General features: G+C 55.7%; 2 protein-coding genes and 1 long non-coding RNA gene across 4 annotated transcripts; all 3 read left to right on the plus strand.

Moving 5' to 3' along the window:
- Window positions 1-6: 6 nt before the first annotated feature.
- Window positions 7-10,271, plus strand: MRPL21 (mitochondrial ribosomal protein L21). Its single transcript, XM_069016236.1, has 7 exons — window positions 7-68; window positions 683-743; window positions 1,915-2,000; window positions 4,170-4,333; window positions 5,949-6,001; window positions 9,429-9,532; window positions 10,056-10,271. The coding sequence occupies exons 1-7, from the start codon at window positions 38-40 to the stop codon at window positions 10,118-10,120; spliced, it is 564 nt and encodes a 187-aa protein (XP_068872337.1). The 5' UTR covers window positions 7-37; the 3' UTR covers window positions 10,121-10,271.
- A 912-nt stretch (window positions 10,272-11,183) lies between these two features.
- On the plus strand, window positions 11,184-16,736 carry LOC138111059 (uncharacterized). Its single transcript, XR_011151235.1, has 3 exons — window positions 11,184-15,774; window positions 15,956-16,097; window positions 16,475-16,736. It is a non-coding gene; the product is annotated as an uncharacterized lncRNA (long non-coding RNA).
- A 25-nt stretch (window positions 16,737-16,761) lies between these two features.
- On the plus strand, window positions 16,762-23,042 carry LOC138111052 (ras-related and estrogen-regulated growth inhibitor-like). 2 transcript variants are annotated; one of them, XM_069016235.1, is made up of 5 exons: window positions 16,874-16,965; window positions 19,029-19,164; window positions 20,508-20,564; window positions 21,205-21,278; window positions 21,726-23,042. In XM_069016235.1, exons 2-5 carry the CDS (start codon window positions 19,158-19,160, stop codon window positions 22,209-22,211), a joined length of 624 nt encoding a protein of 207 aa, XP_068872336.1. In that variant the 5' UTR covers window positions 16,874-16,965; window positions 19,029-19,157; the 3' UTR covers window positions 22,212-23,042. The 2 variants fall into 2 exon arrangements, with proteins under 2 accessions (XP_068872335.1, XP_068872336.1); XM_069016234.1 differs by lacking the exon at window positions 19,029-19,164 and having other exon boundaries at window positions 16,762-16,965.
- The last annotated feature ends 217 nt before the right edge of the window (window positions 23,043-23,259 follow it).

Below are 23,259 nucleotides of genomic sequence, written 5' to 3' on the forward strand. Positions count from 1 at the left end.
GCCCCCGCGGTTCCGCGTCCGGCGCGAGGTCACCGCGATGGCGGCGGCGCGAGCGCGGCGGGCGGGAGGTGAGCGGGGACCGGGACCGGGAACGGGAACGGGACCGGGAACGGGAACAGTCCCTGCCCCTGCTGCTGGGAGGGAAGGAGGGAGCTCTGCCAGCTGCTGGGATGGAGGGAAGGAGGCGGACAGTAGGTCAGGGTCTCCGCTGCTGCCTCCTGGCCCCGCTGTATCCCTGCCCTGCACCTGCTGGATGAGCCCTGGAGCGCTTCCCTGGGTGGAAATGGAAGGGATTCGGGTCTTGCCCAGCGTCAGCCTCGGAGCAGCCCGAAAGCCGGGCCATGTTAACAGAAAGGAGAATCAGCTTTACACAGTTCTTCCCGCCGTGGCATAAACCCTTCAGCAAAATCCAGGGGATGGGAGGGAGTAGGGGCTTCATCAATCTCCTCCTTCCCGGGCTGGGAAGGGGCTGCCCAGGGAGGTTTGGAGTCCCCATCCCTGGAGGTGTCCAAGGAATGCCCGGACGTGGCACTCAGTGCTCTGGGCTGGGGACAAGGTGGGGACCGGGCACAGCTTGGGGCTCCATGGTCTGGGAGGGCTTTTCCAGCCTAAATGATTCTGGAATTCTGCAAAAGCCCAGCAGCTGCTGCCTGTGTTTAATTCCCTCCTCTCTCCCTTTCAGCCTCCCTGCTGTCGGCTGCGGTCCGGCACCGGAGTTCCCAGAGCTCGTCCCCACAGCCAGGGTAATGTCGCACGTTGCTTTGCCTTTTCCCCCTGGAATGCTGGCCTGCTTCAGCGGGGTGGGCAGGGCAGCTGGTTTTCCTTCGGGAAGGAGGCTTGGTCACTCTGTCGCTTCCCGATGTTTTAGACTCTGCCTGCCTTCAGTCACCTTTCCCAGAAGGGTGCTTCCCTTCATTTTGTATTTTTGGGTTTTTTTTTGTCCCACCCGTGGAAGTGTCCAAGGCCTGGTTGAACAGGACTTGGAGCAAGCTGGTGTGGTGGAAGGTGTTTCTGCCTTGGGTTGGGACTGGATGAACTTTAACATCCGTTCCAAGCCAGACCTTTCTGGAATTCTGTGATAACTCCTCCAACGGGACCTTTAGGCTTCGCTTTTTCCAGCACTTTGGCAGCTCCCTGTTGTGCTTTTATTCCATTCCCCGAGCTGGCATCTCCTGCAGGACTGAGCTGCTTCTGGCTGTGACCAGGAGGGGACACTGCAGGAGCAGAGAATTCCTGCCGCAGGGAACGGCAGGATGTGCTGTTCCCTCTTCCTGCTCATCCTCTAGGGTCAGAGATCCTTGGATCTCTGCCTGGGTGACACAGCACCCAAAATCCTCACTAAACCCTGTAAGGCCTCGGGGCCTGTGGTCAGGTACTCACAGGCACTTGGAGTTCCTGTTAAATTAAAACCCTCTGGGACGTTTGGCTGGGGGTTACCAAGTAAATCAATCATTGCAAAGGATCTTGAGTCAATTTGGCTTTTTCCCACTCCCATCTCATGTTTATTCCTGAATATTTTATGCCGTTTGCGCATCCTGTGGTGCTTAGGCAAAGTGGGGATTTCGGCACGCAGGACAACCCCAACTGCCCACCCCTGAGGGGGATGGTGTTTGCTTTTTGCTCTGGGATGCTATTTACAAAATCTACTAAGCTTTCAGATTTCAGGAACCACGACCTTTGTGGCCATCTCATGGAGCTTTCCAAGGCGAATATCCCTCCTCTTTATATCTAAGATTGGTTTTGTGCAATTGCAGATTCTTGCCTAGTTGATACCTGTAAGCTGATGCCTTTTGGTTGGGTGTTAATATCCATCTCTATTCCACCTCCATCTCCTTTTTCCTTCTTTCCTCTCCCTGTTTTCCATCTCTTGGCAGTATCTGTTTGCTGCAGTGAATTTTACCTTGTCCTTCACAGACTTGCTGCCAAAACTTCCCTGACTTCGCCCCCATGGCCTGAAGTGAAACTTCCAGATCCAGCAGAAGAAGCCAAGTATCATGCAGGTAAAAGTCTCAAATCTGGTCTTCCTTCCAGCATTGCCTCGAGGCCTGACTGAGCATAAATGCCTTCAGCTGGAAGTTTGTGTTCCTCACTTTTTTTGGTGTTTTTTTTTCGTTTCTCACGTGTTTTAGCGTCGCTGGATTGTGCTCCAGCTGCTGGTTTGGGAGATTTGGGTACAATATGATTTTTCCTTAGTTTGTGGCAGCTTGTCGTGCTGCCAGAGGAACCTTACCTGATGCGATGTGTGGCATGAAACAATGTACTAAAAAAACTAAAAGCGTGAGAGAAGCCTTTTGGGCAGGAGAAGCGAGCTATTTTGCATTCACTGGCTAAATCAAAGCCAGCAGGAGCAGTTGGATGGTGGGCACATGGAGAGCTGGTGTATTTCGGTGCATAAAACAGAACATCCAGCCAGCAGGAGCAGTTGGATGGTGGGCACAGGACAGACCTGCAGAGGCGGGACACAACGTGACACAACGGTGGTGGTCGTGTCCCTGTCCCCTCAGCTTGTCAGGACTGCTGGGTGAGAGGGAATGGCCTCAAGCTGTGCCAGGGCAGGTTCAGGTTGGACATCAGGAGGAATTTCCTCATGGAAAGGGTGGCCAGGCCTTGGCAGGGGCTGCCCAGGGAGGTTTGGAGTCCCCACCCCTGGAGGTGTCCAAGGAATGACCGGACGTGGATGGGCTGGGGACAAGGTTGGCGAGGAGAGCTGAGCTCACCTCCCTGCAGATCTCCCCCCTCATGTGGCTGGAGAGTGTCCCTAATGGAGGGATGTGCTTTGGAGAGAGCCTCCTGCTCCACATCTCCTCCCAGGCTGTTTTGATCCTGCTTTTTATCTGCTCCGTGCTCCTGGGATTGCTCAAATGACAGATGGGTGCCTGTCCCTGCGTGTGAAATAACCCAGCAGCGAACCACAAACTGCTCCGTGCGAGCCCTGCGGGGAGCAGGGTCCCATCCTCAGGGCTTGGTGCCATCCCTGATGGATTCCCTCCTGCTGCTGCTGCTGAACGGTATCTCCTGGCTGTGCTCATCCACAGGGAACAGCAGCGGGAGCATTGCAGTTCTGCCTCCTGTCTCCTGCTGGCTGTGGAAACAGCCCCGGATATTTTGGGATGGGTCTCTCCGCATGGTGCTGAGATCCAAGCCAGCAATCACTTGATGTTTCCTGGCACTGGAGGTGTTGGAAGAGTTATCAACAACTCTTTATCCTGCTGCAGCTCCTGCCCTACAAGTAATTTGTGTTCCTACCTCTAGCTTTAAGTTTGTATCCTCTGGCTTGGAACTTGGACCTCTTCCGAGCGTTCCTGTAAGGATTGGGTTGGGTTTGCCTGGCTGCTGGATTCCTGTCTGTCCCAAAGGGATGTTCTGTTTGCATTCCAAGAAAAAAAAAAAAAGAAAAAAGGATTCGGCCACTTTTTAGGACAATGAGGACAATGTGTTTTTCTGGGCAGCAGGGAGGGTGGGAAGCTGCTGCTCGGCAGTGGGATGGTGTCAGGGAGCAACACCTTTTGGTGTTCCTGTAAAAGCTGGGTTTGGATTCACTGCCCAGGAGGCTGATTGCAGGAAATGGGGTTTGTCCACGTGCAGGACCTGGCTTCAGGATCCTGCTCCTCCATGCATGGGGGAAGAGGTTTTTCTGGGAGGGAGCGAGGGACAGGTGTCTCTTGTCCTTGCTGCAGGTACACGTTCTCAGGCCAGGCTTTGCCATGTGCTGGAAGCCTTTTCCCAAGCTCTTCCTGACGTTCCTGTGTGCCTTAGGCACTACTCAGAGTTCTGGGCTGTCTGCATATGACTTGGAACTGGAGGGAATTTCCTCCAAAGGCGGGATGCATGGACAAGAGCTCTTTGCTGGAATGCTTTATACCCAAGTACAGTACACTTTGGGTTGCCTGAGGAACGGGCTGAGAGTCAGCAGTGTAGAGTAGCTGCACAGTGTATACAAGATGTTTACTTACACGTGGCTTTGCCAGCACCTAAAATACAAATAACTCATGAACTTTAAAAAGGGAGGCTCGCACGTCTGGGGAGCAACACTGCTGTTGATCCTTGCTTAAAGACTCCCAGGAGATAAGAGTGCTGGGGGGAGAGCCGGGTGGCTGGGTGGGTTTTCCCAGCCTTTCCCAGCTCTCTGGCTGTGCTGCCCTGATCCCTGCCTCGCTGTTTGCCAGCAGAAGTGGTGCGGAAGGTGAACGGGCTGATCTCCGCGGGGCAATACGGGCGGCTCTTCGCCGTCGTGCACTTCGCCAGCAAGCAGTGGAAAATCACCAGTGAAGACCTGATCATGATGGACAACGTCCTGGAGGCTGAGTGTGGAGACCGAATCCGCATGGAGAAGGTGAAAAAGCCAGAGCAGATTCCCTACAAACGTTCCTGGAGGCAAAACCCATCACCGGGTTTAACACCACGTCCCAAAGTGCTCCTGGGGGGTCTCCCGACCTCATTCCAGCCCTTTGCTTTGTTCCAATTCCCTTAGTTCTGTTCCAGTTTCAGATATTATTGCGATTTCTGTTCAACAGGGCTGGAGTGAGTCTTGCCAGACTCCGTGGGGAGACAGATTTTTGTTGTCCTAACTCCGTCCAAAAAAAGAAAATGACAGTTGTTGTTTCCAGAGCCGGCAGCGAAAGCCTGTGTTTGCCTTGAGACTCCAACACCCCAGATCACAGAACCATTTAGGCTGCAAAAGACCTCTAAGATCATCGAGTCCAACCCCTTAATTCCTTGCAGGGCTCCCAGAGGGATTATAAACTCCTCAGGGCTCTGCAAGATCCTTATCGTGCTGGGCCGGGTGGAGGCAGAGGGATGGGGAACGGAGGGGAGAGTTGCCAAGATCCAATTAATATCTTTATCCTCAGCCTTGGACAACCAGCAGGGACTTGCAGAGGCTCATTAATCCAGACTGAAGGGAAATATTATGGAGTGGGATTCTGTTGGCTTCACCTTCATGTGGGCTGTTGGAGCTAAGCAAGTAATTCAGGAGAGCTGAGGAGTTTTTGTGCTCAGCCTTTGCTCTGAAGCCCAGTTTCGAAGCAGCTTTTTAGGCATGTCCTCAGCTGTGTCCCACATCCCTGTGTCCAGCAGAGAGGAGGGATTTCTGTGGTGTAGCGAGCTCGGAATGCAAAGGTCTGGATGGCAGTGAAGGTGAAAATTTGCCTGAGCACCAGAACCCTTTAGGGACTTTTTTTTTTTTTCTGTCTAAAACGAAAGCCAGGACTTCTCAGGATCATTTCTGTGTGGTTCTAAAGTGCTGCCAGAGGATTTGTGAGGCAGCCTGGGAGAAGTGGCTCCGGATGTGGTACCTGGGGACATGGTTTAGGGAAGATTATGGTGGTGCTGGGTTGATGGTTGGACTCCGTGACCTTGAAGGTCTCTTCCAACCTCGATGATTCAGTGAAATGCAGCCTCTTCCCACTGTCTCCTCTCTTATCCTGCCCGTTCCTTCAGATGCCGCCGAAATGCCCCAAAGCAGCAAGGGCTGGTGAACCCCCACATGGTCATTTCTTTCTTTCCCATCTCAAGGCCTTACTGAGCAGAATGGGGGAATTGTTTCTCCACTGGGATTTGCAGCAACTGCTGTAAAAATCCAGCGGTTTAGGAGCTGCTGTTTGTCCAGATCCCACACGAGGCAGGTTATTCTTCTTCCCTGATTGCTTTCCATATTTTTTTACGGCTGCTGGTGAGCTAGGACAGAGAGGTTCAGTGTGTTCTGATCATGGAGAAAGATACTTCTGCAGTCTGTTTCAGTGGGATGAGCTCTCTGGAAGAGTAATGGCTCTGTCTCCAGCCTGTTTGCAGCTTTCCCCACCACCCCTGCAGTTAGTGTCAGGTTTGAAATGTGGGGAGGCCTGGCTTTAAGCAGTTTGACTCCTTTATGGCTGTAGAATTGGAAAGGTCTAGTTTGCATTTCTGCCAGGACAATGAGCAGTGATTTGTGCCTGATTTATTTCCCCCAGGTTCTGCTGGTTGGTGCTGACGACTTCACGCTCATTGGAAGGCCGCTGCTGGGGTAAGATGCTTCATAAAAGAATTATGTGGCATTTTTGTGCTTAATTGTGGTTTCAGGGCTCTGCAGTCCCTGAAACTGGGATTTATCAGCACTAACTGTGATCCCAGCCCCGTGGCTTCTGAAAGAATCACCAATGAAACAGCTCATCAGCCTCTGGTGACTCCCCCTCCCCAGTGCCGGGAGAGCAGCAGGTCCCAGTTCTGAGGTAGCTCTTGGATATTCACCTCAGTTGGATCTTTTTCCTCCTTGCACAAACTAGCAGGACACGTTGCCCTTCGGCATCTTTACTTTCTTACCCTAATTTTGGTGGCAGTCATCTTGAAATAAGCCAGAAATCCTTTTCCTTAATCCCTCGAGTTGGGTTTTTAATCCTTTTTCTTTTGCCATTGTCTTACCCCAGCAGGCCTTAGCCTTAATTTTAGGGCTCCTAATTTTTCCCTTGCTCTCAATCACATAATCCAGCAGTCACAGAAGTCAGGAGTAGTTTATCCCTTGGCACTGCCTCCATCCCAGTGCTGTAGGACTTGCTGTACAGAACCTCTGGTTCCTCAGGCTTTGCCTTCCCAGAAGGCCCAGGTGTTACTGCAGGTGGCATTTAGGAGTTATTTGTACAGTTTTAACGTGCCTTGAGTTGCACCGGTGGCACCTGCCTCAGGTCCCTGTGTGGGACAGGATTTTGGGAGCTGCCAGTCCTTGTAACAGCACTGGAAGAGGATCTGGGATAGCAGATCATTGGGATTCTATGAGTTACTGCTAGACAGTGCCCTTGGGGAAGGTTTTAGGAAGGGGAATCTCATTTCTAGGACTAGAAAGGGGCTTTTCCTTTTGGGATGTGCCACGTCAGGCAGGTGAGGAGCACCTTCCTTCCCTCAGCTCTGATCCAGGGGCCCTGGGGTGGTTCTTTGCAGCTCTTTGTGCTGGATTTGGCTCGGGGATGCCCAGGAGCTCCAGGACAGGAAGCAAACCAGCTGTTGGCTCCTGCAGGCGCCCGGAGGGTGTGGGAAGTGTTGGCAGCTGCGTGAGGCAGACCAGGCTGCACATCTGGCCTGGACTCCAGGGCCTTTGGCTGAAGGGAGTCAGTGGGAGGAGGAAGAGGCTGGCCACGAAGAGTGAAGGCTGGGGGGAGGTGCCATCACCCCCTGAGCTGCAGGGGAACCACCGAAATCGCAGCTCTCTGGTACGGGATGGGGGAGAGGAGAAGTGGAATGGGAAAAGGTCATCACCAGCAACGTGCACTGCGGTTCTCTCACACAGTCCCCTAGCCCACAGGCATTTTGGGGAGGGGAGAAGAGGCTGGGTGAGAGCAGAGGCAGTTCTGTGTCTCTGTTGTTGGATAAATAAACACCCGGTGAGCGCTCACAGCCCTAGGCACTTCACCGGAGCCGCTTCCTGTCGGCTCCCAAGCGTGTCCTGTTTGGGACAGCTGGACAGGGTTTGTTCTTCTGATATCTCCCAGGATGACGATCCTTTAAACCCTGAAACACCACATCTGCATGGCAGAGGCTATTCTGGGAGCTGCTGGCTGGCTCCTGCTCTGGAATCCTTCGGGCTCCGTGTTTGTCCAAGTCGCTGCCTGCCCCGGCTGGCACAAGGGCTGGAACCCGTGTTAGGCATGAGTGGAGGGAAAGTTTGGCTTATTTGTGGACAAAATAGAGCTGATGGGAATTTTCCCTCTAGGAAACCTCGCTGTTTCCCCTGCTGCCTGCTCCTTTTTGCAGTGGAAGTGCCAAAGGCCTTGTCCCATACAGCCGGGCCAGGATTCACTCCTGTGGGGCAGCTGGAGTTATGACCTCCAAGAGTTATGATCCTGTGGGCTTGTAGCTTGCCTGGATCTTTTTTTCTGCCTCTTGACAGCACCTTTCAGCCCAGCTCAGATCCAGAGTGAGATTCCAGCCGGAGTTTTTCCCGCCTCCTGCAAAAATCCAATCCATGGAACATTTTGCTGCTGAAGGCAGCAGGCCCAGCTGTGTCAGGCTCTGGGAAATGTGTGACCCCCTTCTTATTTTTATGGACATTCCAGTCATACCTAAAACGTTTGATAGAGATTTTTATTTTTTTCCTTGGGCTCTGTTTTGCTGAGAACTTGTCCTGCCCACGAGCTCTTCTCCAGCAAGTTGGTTTCTGTTGTGCTTCAGCTTCCCGCCAGCAGTTCCTAGAGCTGTGTCCCTCAGAGAACTCACCAGAGCCTTGAATCCAGGAAGTTTAGTCCCAAATTAGTGGTAAACCACGGCCTGAGTGCAGTTTGCTCCCTGGTTTCTCCCTCAGGGTGGCAGGGCGTGTGTGTGGTTCAGTGGTGCTGGATCTGGAGCAAACCCTGGAGCTGGGATGTCGGGGTCACCCAGTGGTCTCTTAAAATCTACATTGTTCTCTGGCTCTTTTCTTCTGGGCTGGTCACTAACTGCAGATAAATCAGTTTCCTCCAGGATCCAATCTCTGATTTAATCACACCCCCAGGGTGGATTTTAAGAGATGGTGGCTGTCTGAAGCCCTTGGCCTCCCAGTGACCTTGCTGGAACAATTTCAGCTGGATGGGCTTCCCCCTCTGCCCCCCTCAAGTGCAGACAGAGCCGTTTGTCAGCAAAATGGTCTTTAAATGTCTTCCTGTGGCAAACTTAACGAGCTTTTAATGGAATTCTGCAGTGCTGTGCATGGAAGAGCAGCTCCCCCTCCTTCCCTGTGGCTGCTGACTAAAACCCCCCTGTCCAAAGCTCCAGTCTGGATCCTGCCTGGGGGTTCTCACCTTCTGAGACCCTTGAAGCTTATCAAGGTTGATCACAGTTGTTTCAGCAAAACTTAGTTTTTTCCAAAAATTTTCCCAAGTTGTCATTTTTGTCATTTTTCCCAAAGATTGTGTTCCCACAGCAGCAGCTCGTGGCAAGCCTTGCTAAACGCTGGCTATGGTGGAAAATTGTTTACGGTTCATTAGAACAATTAATTTAAAAATTATTAGGAAAGTTATAGTGTTTCCAACAAGGTGAGGTTTTCTTCCAGCTGTCTGTGATGCCGTAGAGGAGGAGGAGGAGGAAGGATTTCTGTGGTGACCAGGAGCGGGGATGGGCTCATCCTGTGCCGAAACTCAAGCAGGGCCCATGAGATCCACGTGGAGGTGCCAGGGGAATTCCTCTTGCCACAATCCTACAGGTTCCTGCAGGTCCCTGTCTCTCCTGCCTGCTCAGGTGGGATGATCTCATCCCTCGCGTGACAGGAAAGTTGGGACCTGTCGCATCTCCTGATCCAGGCACAGCACCTGGAGGCTTTTGGCCGTGCCTGGGCAGGTGGCCTTCCTCCCACGGAGGATCTGCAGTTCCCGGGATCTGGCTCTGCCAGGCAAGATGTGTTATCCACGCGTCTCTTCTCCCAGAAACCCACTCCCCGGGAGCAGGACGTCAGTAACTAAGACCTGATGCCTCTAACACTCCTTTTTAAGGAAGGACCTGGTCCGTGTGGAGGCCACGGTGATTGAGAAGACGGAGTCGTGGCCCAAAGTCAACATGCGCTTCTGGAGGAGGCACAACTTCCAGAGGAAGAAAAGTAAGAGGGAAAGGACGCGTTTCCTTCCCTGCTGGATGTGGGAGGGGAGGTATCCCAGCACAAGGACCTGAGGAAGGGGCTCGTTCTCCATGTCCCCAGAGCCCCTCAGGGCCCAGCCCCTCTCCCAGGCGTGCCCACAGAGCACCGGGATTTAATATTCCCGCAGTGTTCCCTAAACTTCCTGGGCAGGAGAGCAATCCTATTCTCTTCCCAAAGCCTTAAACACTGGATGTGTCCTCACAGCTGCCTGCAGGCCCCAGCAGGGTCCTGTGTGGGTTTTGGTTGCCAAGTGACTCTTCCCTCTCTGTGAGAGGGAAGAATCCTGGCTCTTTTCATATGGGATGGATGGTAAAGCCTTGACCAGGCTGCCCCAGTGCCACTCTGGGACCTGCTGTCCCTGGCATCCCCATGGAATGCAGCTGTCTGCCAGCACCGCCCTCCAGGCACCCTGGCATGAGGTTGGCACCTCAGGTTTATGCTGGTACCTGATCCTTCTTTTTCCCCCCTTTTCCTTCTTTTTCAGTCATTGCCAACCCCCAGACCGTCCTCCGGATCAACACCATTGAAATCTACCCCTGCTTGTCCTGACTGGGGGGCTGTGCCTGGGAATCACTGCTGCTCCAGGCAATTGTGGAAATAAAACGGCCTCAGCACTGGGAAGTCCTGGACTTGCTGTGGTGGGAAATGGGAATCTCTATGTGCTTCCTTTCTAAAATAATGGAATATTTTTTAAACTGTTGCTTCAGCTTTGCTGGTGTTTCTTTGGCAGGGGTTTGGAAGCCCCCAGGATCCCTTGCTGGCTGTCTGGCCTTTTCATGCCTAATGGATCTTTTTGCCTCCACGCCTCCCTGAACTTTAGGAATTTGGGAATTCCGGTCATGTAATTCCGGGCATTCTGTGGCTCCAGGGAACATCCTGGGGTACAGTGTGGCCCTCAGCCCATGGCACTGAAGAGAGAAGTGAAACCAGGAGACTGCAAGGTCCTGAATCTACTCCCAGATCGTGCCAAGGGGTGAAAATCCTTCTTAAGGATTAGCACTGGGAAGTGGAGCTGAAAAATTCCCCTCTTGAAGGTGAGCAGCAATGAATTGTGTGTGTGTGTAACACCATCAGAACGAGGCACTGGTGGCTCAGGAGGGATTTTGTGCCTGTTTTAGAGCTGGATTTTGGCCTGCTGCATGTACTCCATGTCTAGAACCTGATCTTTCCCCTCTTCTGTGGCTGCACGTTGAGCACTGTCCTTTCCTGAGCAGCACATAACAAGGCCAGGTGGATCCAGCCGAGGCCTGCTGGTGTTTCCAGGCTGGATATCCACCAGGACTGGAATTTCCTGGAGTTTCTTGTACTATGGGGTTCTTAAAATCCCACCCTGGGAAGGGATAACAGGCCCTGCTCACCTTGTCACTTCCCTAGGGAATATCTTGCTTCAAACTGGGAGGAAAATCCACATTTGGGTGTCCTTTGCACTCCCACCATGTCTCCTCCTGGGACAAAGGTTGCCACAACCCTGTCCTGAAGGAAGTGGGAGTTCTCTTCCATCTGGGACTTGCCCTGGCTCTCCAATGTCACACTTCCTTTGGGAGATCACTTCAGGTGCCACTCGGGTGGCTCTGGCTGCATCTCACCTTCACCACAGGACTCGGGTGTGCCGGGGTCCAGCTGGTTCTTCAGCCACTGGAGACAGCTGGATCTGCAGGGGTGGACTCAGCCCTTCCCATTTCAGATCCTCTGGCACAAATAGCCCTTGGGAATGCTGCTCCTTCCCTGCTGCTGAGGTTGGACACGCGGTTTTCAGCAGCCGAGGGAACGTGGAGGCAGGGACAGCTTGGATCGTCGCAATCCTTGTTCCCAGCCTCTTACAGAAGAGTGGGGAGGCCCCTCCAAAAATCATCTCCCACCTCTTCGCCTTCTCCCACAGGTGACTGCAGCTCCACACTGGGAGCAGCAGATCCCAGCAGCAGGCAGGGAGTGCTGTGGGCTGGCACAGGGACCACAGCCTCCGGATGCGGGCTGTTCCCGGTCCAGAGCGGAAGCGGCGTTTGCCAGCCGAAGGAGTTGGCCTGGAAACCCTCAGTCCCTCCGTGCTTGAGCGCTGGGGCTAAGAAACAGCATGTCTTGGCTCTTAAGGGGATGTAGCAGGAATGTTCTGTCCTTCCCAAATAGGAAGAAACACTTGGAAATAACATGAGATTCAGGGCTCGGAAATACGGAGGGCAGAGGCTGCTGTGGAGTCAAAGGAAAAGCAAAGGGCTTAAGTTCTGTCAGTCTGATCCCCCAAAAAGCCCTTGGGAATGTAGTTCTGATCCAAGTGAGATACTACACAAAATTAGGGTGGTTTCACAGCACTTTGAGGGGGGACAAAAATTCAGGAAGGGGAAATGCAACCAGTATCAGGAAGTTCTTGGTTTGAAAAGTTTATGATGCAAAACAAGCAGGTTTTGTTGGAACTATTTTTTCAGACTGAGGTAAAAAGGGATTGTTTTAATGCTTTCTTCAAGGGAGTTTAAATCAAAAGCTTTTTGTCGTTCCAAGTGGAAGCAGGAATGCCCAGTTCTCTGGGATGAAGTCACAGGTCTCCACGTGGCTTCATGTGTCAGGGGGGCGATCCTTGTCACCCTTCCCGGTGCTAAATAGCACTGAAATAGCTTAAGAGCAGCAATTTCTCAGCAAAGCAGGTTTGGGGGTTTTTCTCCTTAAGTACTGGTTCATGGTGGAAATTTATCCGCCGGGACAAAACAGCTCCGGGTGGAGTTTGAGATGCTTTGCCCGGAGCTGAAGATCCATGTGGGTCAGACAAGAAGCAGGCCTGGGCTCTGGCCACCCCTGTGGCGTCTGTCCCCCCGGGAGGGAGGCTGGGGAGCCGGAGCAGAGGGCATGTGCAGGGAACTGGGAGTGAATTCCAGCGCTGATCCCTGCCCGCTGGCCACAAAGCCGCTGCCTGTGCCGCTCCTGCCGTGCTTTCCAAGAATGCCAGCAGGGCTCCACGGCAGCAGGACGACTGGCTCTGCAGCCCTGACATTTCCCATCAGAAGGAAGCGTTGTTTTCTTGCCAGCTGCGAGGTTTGCTCGGGAAGAGCTGTCGGGAATGACTCGGGAGGTGCCGCTGCTGCTCTGCCAGCTCCCCGTGGCATCCCTGTTTTGGGCAGGAGCACCGAGCGGATCCCTGGCCCTGCTGCTCCCTGGATCCCAGGTGTGTGTCCCCCGAGACCCCTCCTTGCCATCCTCTCTCCGGGAGGGGTTTGAATCCCTGATTTCTGTGTGCCACGCACTGAGCCCAGCCCTGACCTCTTCCTCTGCCCTTTCAAGAGTGGCCCATGGCATCGGAATTCCTTTGTGGCTCCAGGTTTTTCCCTCCCCCTCAGCTCTAGCTGCTTTTGGGAGCTGCTTTGGAGCGAGGTTTCCATCATTTCAAAGGCCGGTGCTGTTCCAAACCCCTCCAATGCTCTGGATGTTGCAGCTTTGAGGGGCTTGGACTTGTGTTTCACATAAAATCCTTCTTGTGACTGAAGGTAAAGCAGCCCCATCCTGGCCATCCCACAGGATCCCTTTTTGCAGCGTTTCTGGAGGTTTAAGTTACTTCCATGATGAGGTCTCTCTTCCTTCCCTCAGCACGCTGCTCTGTGTTCTAAAATCAGCTTCCCAAGCACAGCCATTCCCGCAGCGGGAAGCTTCCCGCCGTGAGGAGCTGTTTGCAGAGTCTGACGGAGCCTGGCAGACAGGGTCTGTGGCAGCATCCTCCTTCCCAGCAGCCAGCTCCTGCACGAAAACAAAGTGCAGGACACTCTCTTTGGAGCCCACGGGGCAGCAGAGGGATTTAGCAGCTCCGTCAGGACATTTGGATCACGCACTCTGCCAGCCCAGGAGCTGCCGCCGTTTATCCAGCTGCAAAGCAGCTCGGAAAGCTCTCGGGACATGTTGTTCAGGCCCTGGGGCGGGAGGGAAATGCTGTTAATTTGCCCCTTCCCTGTGATTTTATCCCTCACAGCTTTGGGAAGGAGTCTTTGAGCTCTGACGTGGAGCCAGATTTGTTTTCTCAGCGTGATCCGGCCGCGTGTCGGAATCCGCTTCAGCAGCAGGCAGGAACAGGACACCAGGAAACTCTGTTGGTTGGATTTCTCTCGCACTAGAGGTTTTATTATCTCCTGTGACCTAAAACCCAGCCTTTTATTAAAAAAAGGAAGGGAACATGTTCCCAGTGGGTTCATGTTGATGCTAATCCCACCCGGAGGAGTCCGGCCACGGCCGGCACGCCTGGACACGGGGCCTTTCATCTGTGTTCCCTCTCCCTATTTATAGCACATGGAGAAGCAGCTGGGATCTGTGTCCCTGTGCCTTGCCCTGGATGTGGTGGATGCAGAGGTTTCCCAGCTGGATTGGTGTCAGACAGAACAGAGTGGATCAAGGAATGTGAGGGGCTGAAGGCTGGGAGGACCCTTGGGTGTGCTGGGTTTGCTGCAGCAACCCAAAATACGTTTGTGGACAGGGCAGTGTGGCTTTGGTTGTATCCTTGGAGAGCATTCCCTGATGGAGCTGCACGTGGGAATGTCCGTGCAGCAATTAATGAGTGGCAATTAAATGTGGTGGGTGAGCTGGAAAAGGGTTTGAGCCCTTCAAATGGAGGCTCGGGAGAGGAGCTTAACCTTGGGGAACCAAAGCTTTGAGATACCTCAGTCATTTTTGAACTGGAGTTGGCTCCCACATGGATCTGTTGGCATTCCATGACTTTGGATCATCTCGTGGAGAGAAAAGGGACTGGGGTTATCTTATCTTCCTTTCCTAAGTAAAAAAGCACCATTGTCCTGTTTCAAAAGCACCAAAGTTCACTTTCTGGGCAGCTCTCAAAACAGCTGACGATCCAGCAGGGAAGTGGTTTGGACATGGAATGGGATCCCCGCGATCCGAGGCTACAGCCTGAGAGGATTTGGCTCTTTGCTTTGGGCCAGCTTTCCATTTCAGCCGATTCTCTGTTTGCAGGGCCGTGATTCATGGGAGCCTCTGGCTTGGTTCCCGGAGCAGACTCCGTGTCTTGAAGGCCCGGCAAGTATGGAATAGTCTGCCCACAAATATTTCACCAGGACACAGTATCTCCTGCACCTTTCCCACCTGGCTCCGCTGCGGAGCACTGGAGGCGGATTATCCAGCGATCAGCGCTGATAAAGTCCTGTTTCCACTCGGATCCAGCCAAATATTCCCTGGCAAACGTGGGGCGTGGCGCTCAGTGCTCCCGTGGGAACACGCATGTGGCTTCCACCATGCCGAGGAGAGCTGTGTGAGAGGAGCAGGAGTTTCTCCCAGCTGTGCCATCAGGGACACAGACTCCCCAGCTCCAGGACCTTTTCCTAAAGAATCCAGGGATTTATTTTTCTGGAGCAGCTGGTACTGGATTGGAAGGTCATTGTGGTCATGGAGGCGGTGGGAAAGGAGCCGATTTTCCCAAGGTGACAGAGGAAGCGCATGCTTCCATTTGAACTCCACCCTCCTTGTCCCTTTGTTCCCTCATCCCTGCCAATCCATGTGCTGTTGGAATTAAGGCAGGTGTGACTGCCCAGCTCCCAGGGCTGTTGTTCCGAGGTGCTGGACCCGCGGCGAGGGCAGCAGGAACCTGGAGCAGCAGGAATTGTTGCTCTGCATTCCCCCAGCCAGCTCCTGCCTTCCAAAGTGCAAGGGTTGATTTTCCATGAAATTTGCCCGTTTGTTGTCACCCGGCTCGCAGGAGAAGGGTTTTCTCCGTGGCTTCTCCCCCATTTGCCTGGAATCAGGCGATGTATTAAAGCTGGTGTTGGAGAGGATCAGGCAAGAAGAGGACTTGATTGCAGACAACTCACTTCCGTAGGAAATGGGGCTAAAAATAGGGAAGGAATGTAACGGAGACTTCTTTTTCTTGACGCCCCCCATTCCCCAGCTGGGAATCAGCTTTTGTCCCAAAATCTGTTTATTGCCTCGCTGTTGTTTCCTGGGCCCCAGATGTAGCTGGGAGCTTGATTTTTGGCTCTGGAGAAGCCAGAGCAGGGCCATTTCCAGGGGCTGATGCACAAAGAGGACACACATGATGGCAAGATGGGTTTCTGGGAGAGGTCTGCTGGCTCTCCACGACTCCCTGTGTTATCCAGGGGCCTCCCTCCAGTACTGATCCCGCTGGCAGCAGCTGTGATCCCGATAACCCTGCGGCCGGTTGAGTGCTGCTGTCCCTGTGGGCACCAGGATGTTCCCTTCGGACACCTGATAGGCGCTATAAATACCAGGTGGGTTCATGTTCCCTCAAGCACCAAGTGGGCTGTGCCAAGTCACCCCAGATGGTCAGGCTGAGAGATCCCTGTGCCAGAGAAGTGGCTGCAGCCTTTGGAAAAGGGACTGAGTCCCTGCTGTGGGCGTTTGAAGGCTCCACACCCTTGGCTGGGTCCCTTCTGCCAACTTCTTTTGCAGTACTGGAGTTGCCTGCGATCTGCATCCCACGGGTCAGAAGCACTCTGGGGCCTGATGGGAGAGAGTCAAGATGCTGCTCAAGCTGTTGCTGGGCTTTTCCCTCCTTCCCAGCACGCCCAAGGCACATCCATGCCCGCTCCAGGTACTGCTCCGAGCTGTTCCATATTCCCTGCACACCTGGCTACACCCTCCTGCTGCTGCTGAGCAGCCCGGTGCTGCCGCTGCACCAAAACGCACCAAGTTTGCTTCCAGGCCTGGTGTGGAGTCCTTGCTCTTGGACGTCCACAGGGATTTAGTCACTGCTTTGCGTGGAGCCAGGATTCGCTCCTCGCCCTGCTCTTGGGGCCAGGGGAAAGGCCGGGGCTCAGACAGCTCTTCTTGTCTTTACCAGCTTGCCTCGTGCCCAAACATGGGGAAAACCATGATTTCAGGCAGGGCTTTGGGGACAGGCAGCACTCTGGCCGTATTTCCCTGGCTGGGGAGGCGTTGCACCAGTTCCCTCTTTCCTCACGTTCATAGACCCACGGAATCCCAGGATGTTCGGGATGGAAGGGGCCTCGCAGCCCATCCAGTGCCACCCCCTGCCGTGCACAGGGACATCTTCCAGAGCCCAGGTGGCTCCGAGTCCCGTCCAACTCTGGCTTTGCCCCTTTGGGGGGAGCAGCTTTCCCGGTCCGGGAAGCGCCGCCCGGCGCTGCTGCGTGCGGGGAAACTGAGGCACAATTCTCGAAGCGCCTCCGGGCCGGGATGAGGACCGCCTCCGCTGGCCAGCGAGGAGGAGGAGGAGGAGGCCGGCATCAGCCGGGCCCGCCCGGGGCTGAGCCCAGCCCGGCCCCCGAGGCGGGGCCGGCGGAGCAGCGGCCGGCGGAGCGGGGAGCGGCGGATTCCGGGGCAGCCCCGGCCCGGCTCCGGGATGAGCTTCCCGCGGCCCCTGCGCCGCTCCGTGAGCCTCAGCCCGGCCCGCACCCTGCGCCTCGTCGTGCTGGGACAGAGCGCCGTGGGCAAGACAGGTAGGCAACCCCCCCAGCACCTCTCTGGCATCTCACTGCATCCCTCTGCTATCCCCTGGCACCCTCTGGCATCCCCCCGGCATTCTCCCTTCCGGACAAGAGGGACCAGCCTTCCCACGTCCCGTAGAAAGCCGGGACGAGGGGCATCATCCCTGCGCCCCCTCAACCCGTGGGGTTTGAGGGCACTGAGTTTCCTTCCCCTCGGGTTTCCCACATGGACATTTGGCCTCCGGGGCTCGTCCCATGGGGGTTTTCCCTTGCCCGAGGCGTCCCCAGCTGCGTGGGGACCCGGGGTGGACATCACTGGCCGGGAGAACTTTCCCAAAAGCCGGGCTCGGGATGGGTTTTCCCGGGTGTGAGGAGTTCGCTGCTCATTCCCAGCGCCCCCAGCAGCTTTGCGGAGCCTCCTCCACAGCACCGGGCTGTTTTCCTTCGGGAAAACTCCCTTTCCCTGCGCCTTGTTCGGCGCTCTCCGTCTGTGCCTGCTGGGGCGGGGGTTTGGGATGCTGTGCTGGGAGCACCTCAGCTCCCTCCTTCACTCCATTCCTTCCTGGGGATCATCCTCCCCCCTTTCCCACTGCTCCAGCCCGGGCTGTGAGCACTTGCATGTGCAGGTGTCCCCTGTAGCCCCCAGGAGTGGGGTCAGAGGCAGGGGAAACTGTGGATCCATGTGGATCCACGTTGCAGTGATCCGTGATCCATGCAAAGCCTGGTAGGACACGGCTGTGCTGGCGTGCCCTTGGGGACAGGGAATGTCCTGCCCCTCTGGAAAAGGGAAGGCACCACACCAGTGGCACCCGTGCCAGGCTGTTGGAGCCGCTGGAATTGCGTTTCTGTGCAACCGGCATTGCCGAAAAATCCTAATTCCCTGATTAAATTGAAGGAAGCGACTCCCAGCTGTCCCTGAACAATGCTGGAGCACGGGATGGGGCTCAGCTCCGGGGTACCCAGAGCCCCGGAGGGCCCTGGCAGCGCTTGGCCCCGCTGGAGCAGATGGTTGTAGGGGGTGTACGGAGCCTTTGGCTCGCCCCCAGCCCAAAGGCGTGTGTCTCCCTGCTGCTGGGCATCCCACCCGGCACACAGCCCATTCCTGGCAGCTCCGGGCCCCTCCTGGGGCAGCTGCGGGGCTGCTGTGCCTCCTCCTTAGCGTGGGATCCTCGTGCCGAGGGTCTTTAAAAGTTCCTCCGGTTGGGTTCGGCTGTCAGCCCGTGTGCCTTGCAGCAGCGGGGTGTGTGGCAGTGGCACAGGCCATGGAGCCGGGGCACGGGGAGGTAAATCGATACGTGGCTCGTGCAGAGCAGAGCTGGAGCGTGCCAGGAGCAGGGAGCAGCCCCCCCGAGCGAGTCCCTCCCCATCTGTGTCCCTGGGCGCTGTTCTGCACGTCCTCCCCTGCCAGGGGACATCGCGTCACCTTCCCCGGGGGCTGTGCCCGAGCTGCCGAGTCCTCCTGCTGGCTGCCAGCCCCTGCGCTGGGGACGAGGACACCTGTCCTGCTGTCGCTGCCCAGCTAGCAGGTGATATCCCAGGTGATGGATCGGGTGTGGGAGAGGCGAGGAAGGAGCCAAGAGCAGCAGCATCATTGCCTGAGCTCCTGTGGGGAGGACAGGGGAGGCAGCCGGGTCCCCAAACGGGGGTGACATCTCTCCAGGCCAGGGTGTGAAGCAGGGGAGGGTGAAGGTGGGTTCCATCCCTGAGCTGCCAAGCTCCCATCCTGGCAGGGTGGGAGTGGGCCCCACGCCGGAGCATCCCCGGGACGAGCTGCTGTATCCATGGGATACAGAGCCAGGTCGGGAGAGCTGAGGGGTGGGAACAACCCAAAGGGCAAATCCCATGTGGGTAGCTGCAAAAGGAAAAATAACCCTTGATTGTTAGCCAGTTTGGGTTTTCTCGGAGCAGTTTGGAAACCTCCAGGATCTGGTGAGCAGAGGTCCCAGACCCTGCGAGGAGGGACAGCTTTGGGTGCAGCCGTGTGGTTTCAGGATCGGGGCTGTGGGAATCAGCGGCAGGGGGCTGGAAATCCAGCCCAGACTGGGCTCATGTTATCCTCTGCTGCTGCTGCCCAGCGTAAACTTTGCCATAATCCAGAGCAGAGCTCTGCCTGCAGCACGTGGAGCGGAGATGGATCGGCGCTGGAGCCGTTCCGCAGCGGCACAAACGGGGCAGCACGGCCCAGGTGTGCCCAGCCCGACTCCATGGCAGGTAAATCACCCCTTGAGCCCACGGCCATCCCCCCACCCCACATTTAAAGCACAGTTAACCCTTTGAGCTCCAAGGAGAGCCCTTCCCGAGGTGACTGATGTTCAGGATGGGGAGAAAAAGCTCCTTATAAGGCTGGGTGGCCACGGCCGCTCCGCCTGCAGCCGCTTCCCCCACTGGCAGCTCCACTCGTGCTCCTGCACTCCAGCCAATTTTTAATCAATCTAATTGGCTCCTCTTCTCATCCCACACCATGTGCTCCAGCTTTGGGCGGCTGCCTGACATATGACACACAATCAGGTGCTTTCTAGAGACCGAGCCAGCCTCGTCCTGCTCCCCCTGATAATTCTGTCGCCTCCTTTAAGGTGTCTGTAGGTGTCTCCTGCAGGGTCCCTGGCTATCTCCTCAGAGCAGTTTGGCTAAATTACCTGCTTTTTCCATCAACTGCCTTCCCTGCTGGGCAGGGTTTAAACCCAGAGACAGACTGGGGGGTGAGAGGATGGTGAAGCCCCCAAAGAGGAGCCAAGCAGGTGTGGGAGGCAGGAGAAGTTCTTGCATCCCTCTTTCCCTTTCTGTGGTTATTTAAGCCTGGCCCATGTGGGGTGCCACATTCCTGGGATAAACACGCAGATCCTGGCCTGGTGTGGGTCTGTGAGGGCAGGACACCAGGAACATCTGCTGGTGGGCAGCTGGGACAAACTGACCCTGGGTTGCCCAGGGAAAGGCAGCTCGGTGTGTTGCTCCAGCTCGGTGTTGGCTTTTCATTCCCTTTTTTGTTTCTGGAGAGGTTTTCATCTTTTCATCACACCCTGGTTCTGGTGAGGTTTATCCTCCTGTCAATGCTCCTGCTCTGTTTTCCTTCCCTCCTCTCCCTCCTGGCTCTGTGCTCCTGCCTAGCTCTTTTCCCCCTGTTTTTTTCCCCTGTTCCTCTAATTTCTCTTTCCATTCCTGTATCCTTTCCAAGCCAGCTTTTAGCCTCTCCACTCCCTTTCACTCCCATCTCCATTACCATCATTGACGCTTTGAAGGGCTCAAGCACCACTTCCACCCTCCACTCCTGTGCTCTCAACCGTGGCTTTGTCCAGAAATTCCCTCTCCAGGCATCAGCACCACGTTTCCAAAGGAGCTTCCTGGAAAAGATGTGAGGGCCAAAAGCCCCAAGGAGGGTTTTGCCAGCAATTTGGGCTTTGCCTCGCCGGGCTCTGGTGCAGGGAGATGTGTAATCAGATGAGGGGGTTTAATTGCCTGAGCTGTGGCTGCTCCTGCTGCTCCTCTGCCCTTGCAAGGAGGAAAAATTAGTCCAGAGCACTGAAAGCTCCAACAGGGTTCACTGTGTTTTTTTCCAGCATTGACCGTACGATTCATCACCAGGAGATTCATTGGAGACTATGACCCAACCCTAGGTAGGAAAACTCCATTTCCTGGGTGCTGTCACCGTGGCACAGCCAACTCTGCTCCCAAATTCACCATTATTCCCTCTTCTTCCTCCTCAACCAGACAGGCAGCCCACGGCCATCCTGACACCTCCCTGGGTCCTGCATCCCTTTTCCCCTTTCTGTTGTTATTTATGGCAAAATCTATTGGGATGAGCCACTGGATTGCACAGGGAAGTGCTGCAGGCTCAGTCATGGGATCAGGGAATCATGTGGAATCATAGAATCACACAGAATCATTTAGGATGGCAAAGACCTCTAGGAGTCCAACCATCAAACCAACAGTTCCTCCTCAGCTCCTTGAATTCCTTCCCAATCTGCTGGGAGGTGGCTTTTAAAGGACAGGAGGCATTTAAGCCCCTGGAGCCTGTGCTCTCCTGAATTCTAGGATTTGGGGATTTTCTTTTTTTCCCATTTGGGTTGTTTTTTGAGCACTGAAGCCATGTCCTTGCTGGAATGTCCCAGAAATGTCCCCTCCTCCCACTCTCCTGAGGAGCCCCTCTCCCTCCCTTGTTGCTCCCACACTTCGGTCACTGCTGCCCTCTCAGCCACCCAGGCTGTGGCTGCTCCCTGGGGGTTCTCTCACACCTTCCCTGTGTGTCCCACCCAGAAATGATCTACAGGCACGCGGCTGTCATCGACGGGGAGATGGTGCACTTCGAGATCCTCGACACGGCCGGACAGGTGAGCTCAGCCGGGACAACAGCGTGGGAGCAGAGCGGCCTGCCAGGGAAGGCAGTCCCTGCTCTTCCACTGGCTGATCCCTGCTGTCTGGAGTCTCGTGGTGCATGCCTCAGGGAAAGGGCGTTTTGGTGAATTGATGTCCAGCCTCCGTTACAGTGAGGCTTCGGGTAAATATTCCCCTATTCCCGTGCGGGGCACAGCTGGGCTCCCTGCGCCAGTGGAGCATCCTGGTGGCTCGGGGGAGCACTGAATCCCTCTGTATCCATGCCAGGACAGGGCTGATGGCTGCCACGCTGCCTAAGCCACCCCATTCCTGCCCCGGGCTGCCGGTGTTACCACCGCTGTCCCCAAACCCGTTACAGAGAGGGCGCCGGGAGGTTTTCCGGGGTTGCACCCAGCAGTGCTGGCATTCCAGCGGTGCTAACGGGAGCCCGCCCGCCCCGGCAGGAGGAGGACTCCCTGCAGATCGAGGAGAAGATCAAGTGGGGCGACGGCTTTGCCGTGGTGTACTCGGTGACCGACCGCTGCAGCTTCGACGAGGTGATGCGGCTCTGCTTCCTCATCAACCACCTGCACGGCAGCCCCAAGCGCAGCGGCGCCGCCGAGCAGCCCCCCGTCGTCATCGTGGGCAACAAGAAGGACCTGCAGTTCGACAGGATGGTGTCCACCCAGGACGGGGAGAACCTCTCCAAGGCCCTCAAGATTCCCTTCTACGAGATCTCCACCCGGGACAGCTACGAGGAGCCGGTGGCGGTGTTCAGCAGCCTCTACCAGGAGCTGCTCAGGCAGGGGCACTTCTCCCCAGGCTCCTTCAAGAGGAGGACAGTGTCCAAGCTCATGGAGAAGATTCCCAAGATGCAAGCCAGCTCCAGCCTGAACTCCGCGGGCCGGAGCCTCAGCTTTAACTCCTTCAGGGACTACATTCCCGAGTGAGCGGCCCGGCTCCAGCCCCGGGTGGGGACGGCTGCTGGGGCTGTGCCGGCTCTCCGCAGGGGAAGGTCAGGAGTGGAGAGGGTGGGACTGGGGTACACAAGCCTGTAGGTTGTTCTTACAACCTTTGTGCCAGCAGGGAAGTTTTCTTCATCCATCCGATCCCTTTGTTCCCTCCTCCCCCTCCGGCGTGGCTGCAGTCGCAGCCGAGGTGGCCCTGGTGACTCTGGTGGTGTTGGGACAACCCTTGGAGGGAGCCCCAGCCGTGTTTTGGTGGGGCTTAGACCCAGCACAGACATGTCGGGGGGTTTTTCCCCCTGCCCTGAGCTGGCTGGGTGTGTGTCTGTACCCCAAATCCCGCACCCACCTTGCCGTGGGCCACCCGAGAGCCGTGCTGGCTCCCGGGCTGGCACCAGCCATTCCCTGGGAATGGAGCCTGCTTCCTCAGCGTGGCTGGTGAGTAAAACCCCCCGGACCCCCAAACCCTTGCAGCCCATCCCAGCTGCGCCCAGTAGCACGGACACAACGGGGCCGATTCCAGAAGCTGCTTGCAGGTACCCCTCTGTCTGCTCATCAGCTGCCCTCTTCCCAGAGGGAAAGTCACCGTGGGCGGAGCACTTGTCTTTTTGCACAGGGATGGGGCAGGAAAGGCGTGGGAAGGAGCCGGGCTCGTGGCTCATTCTCCTTCCCTCCCTCTGGATGCCGGGGCTGTGAGGCTGATCGGGGTGGCTGTGCTGGGACTCCCCTGTGGTGTCACCCCCCCTGTCCCCCCTGTCGTGACCGACCCCATTGTCTGCTGCCACGTCCTGTGACAATAAAAGCCGAGTTCCCAACCACCTGTGGCACTCCCAGGAGAGGTTATTTTAGGAAGCTGAAGGAAAGGGGTGCACGGTGTGGGATCGCCCTTAAATTAGAGCTCCCCCCTGGGGCCCTGGCACTATGCGCCCTCCTGTCTCTCTCCATCCCTGAAAGGCTTCCCTGGAGGATCACAGCCTGGGAAACCACTTATCCCACCTCCCCAGCCTGCTCCAGAACCCACCCAGACACCCCT

The sequence above is a fragment of the Aphelocoma coerulescens genome, chromosome 5, assembly GCF_041296385.1.
Source record: "Aphelocoma coerulescens isolate FSJ_1873_10779 chromosome 5, UR_Acoe_1.0, whole genome shotgun sequence".
NCBI lineage: Eukaryota > Metazoa > Chordata > Aves > Passeriformes > Corvidae > Aphelocoma > Aphelocoma coerulescens.

Coding starts and splice junctions, on each gene's coding strand:
- MRPL21 (XM_069016236.1), top strand. CDS start 38: ATGGCGGCGGCGCGAGCGCGGCGGGCGGGAG. Junction 744..1,914: donor AGCTCGTCCCCACAGCCAGG/GTAATGTCGCAC, acceptor TGTCCTTCACAG/ACTTGCTGCCAAAACTTCCC. Junction 9,533..10,055: donor CAACTTCCAGAGGAAGAAAA/GTAAGAGGGAAA, acceptor CTTCTTTTTCAG/TCATTGCCAACCCCCAGACC.
- LOC138111052 (XM_069016234.1), top strand. CDS start 16,869: ATGAGCTTCCCGCGGCCCCTGCGCCGCTCCGTGAGCCTCAGCCCGGCC. Junction 16,966..20,507: donor GAGCGCCGTGGGCAAGACAG/GTAGGCAACCCC, acceptor GTTTTTTTCCAG/CATTGACCGTACGATTCATC. Junction 21,279..21,725: donor TCCTCGACACGGCCGGACAG/GTGAGCTCAGCC, acceptor CCGCCCCGGCAG/GAGGAGGACTCCCTGCAGAT.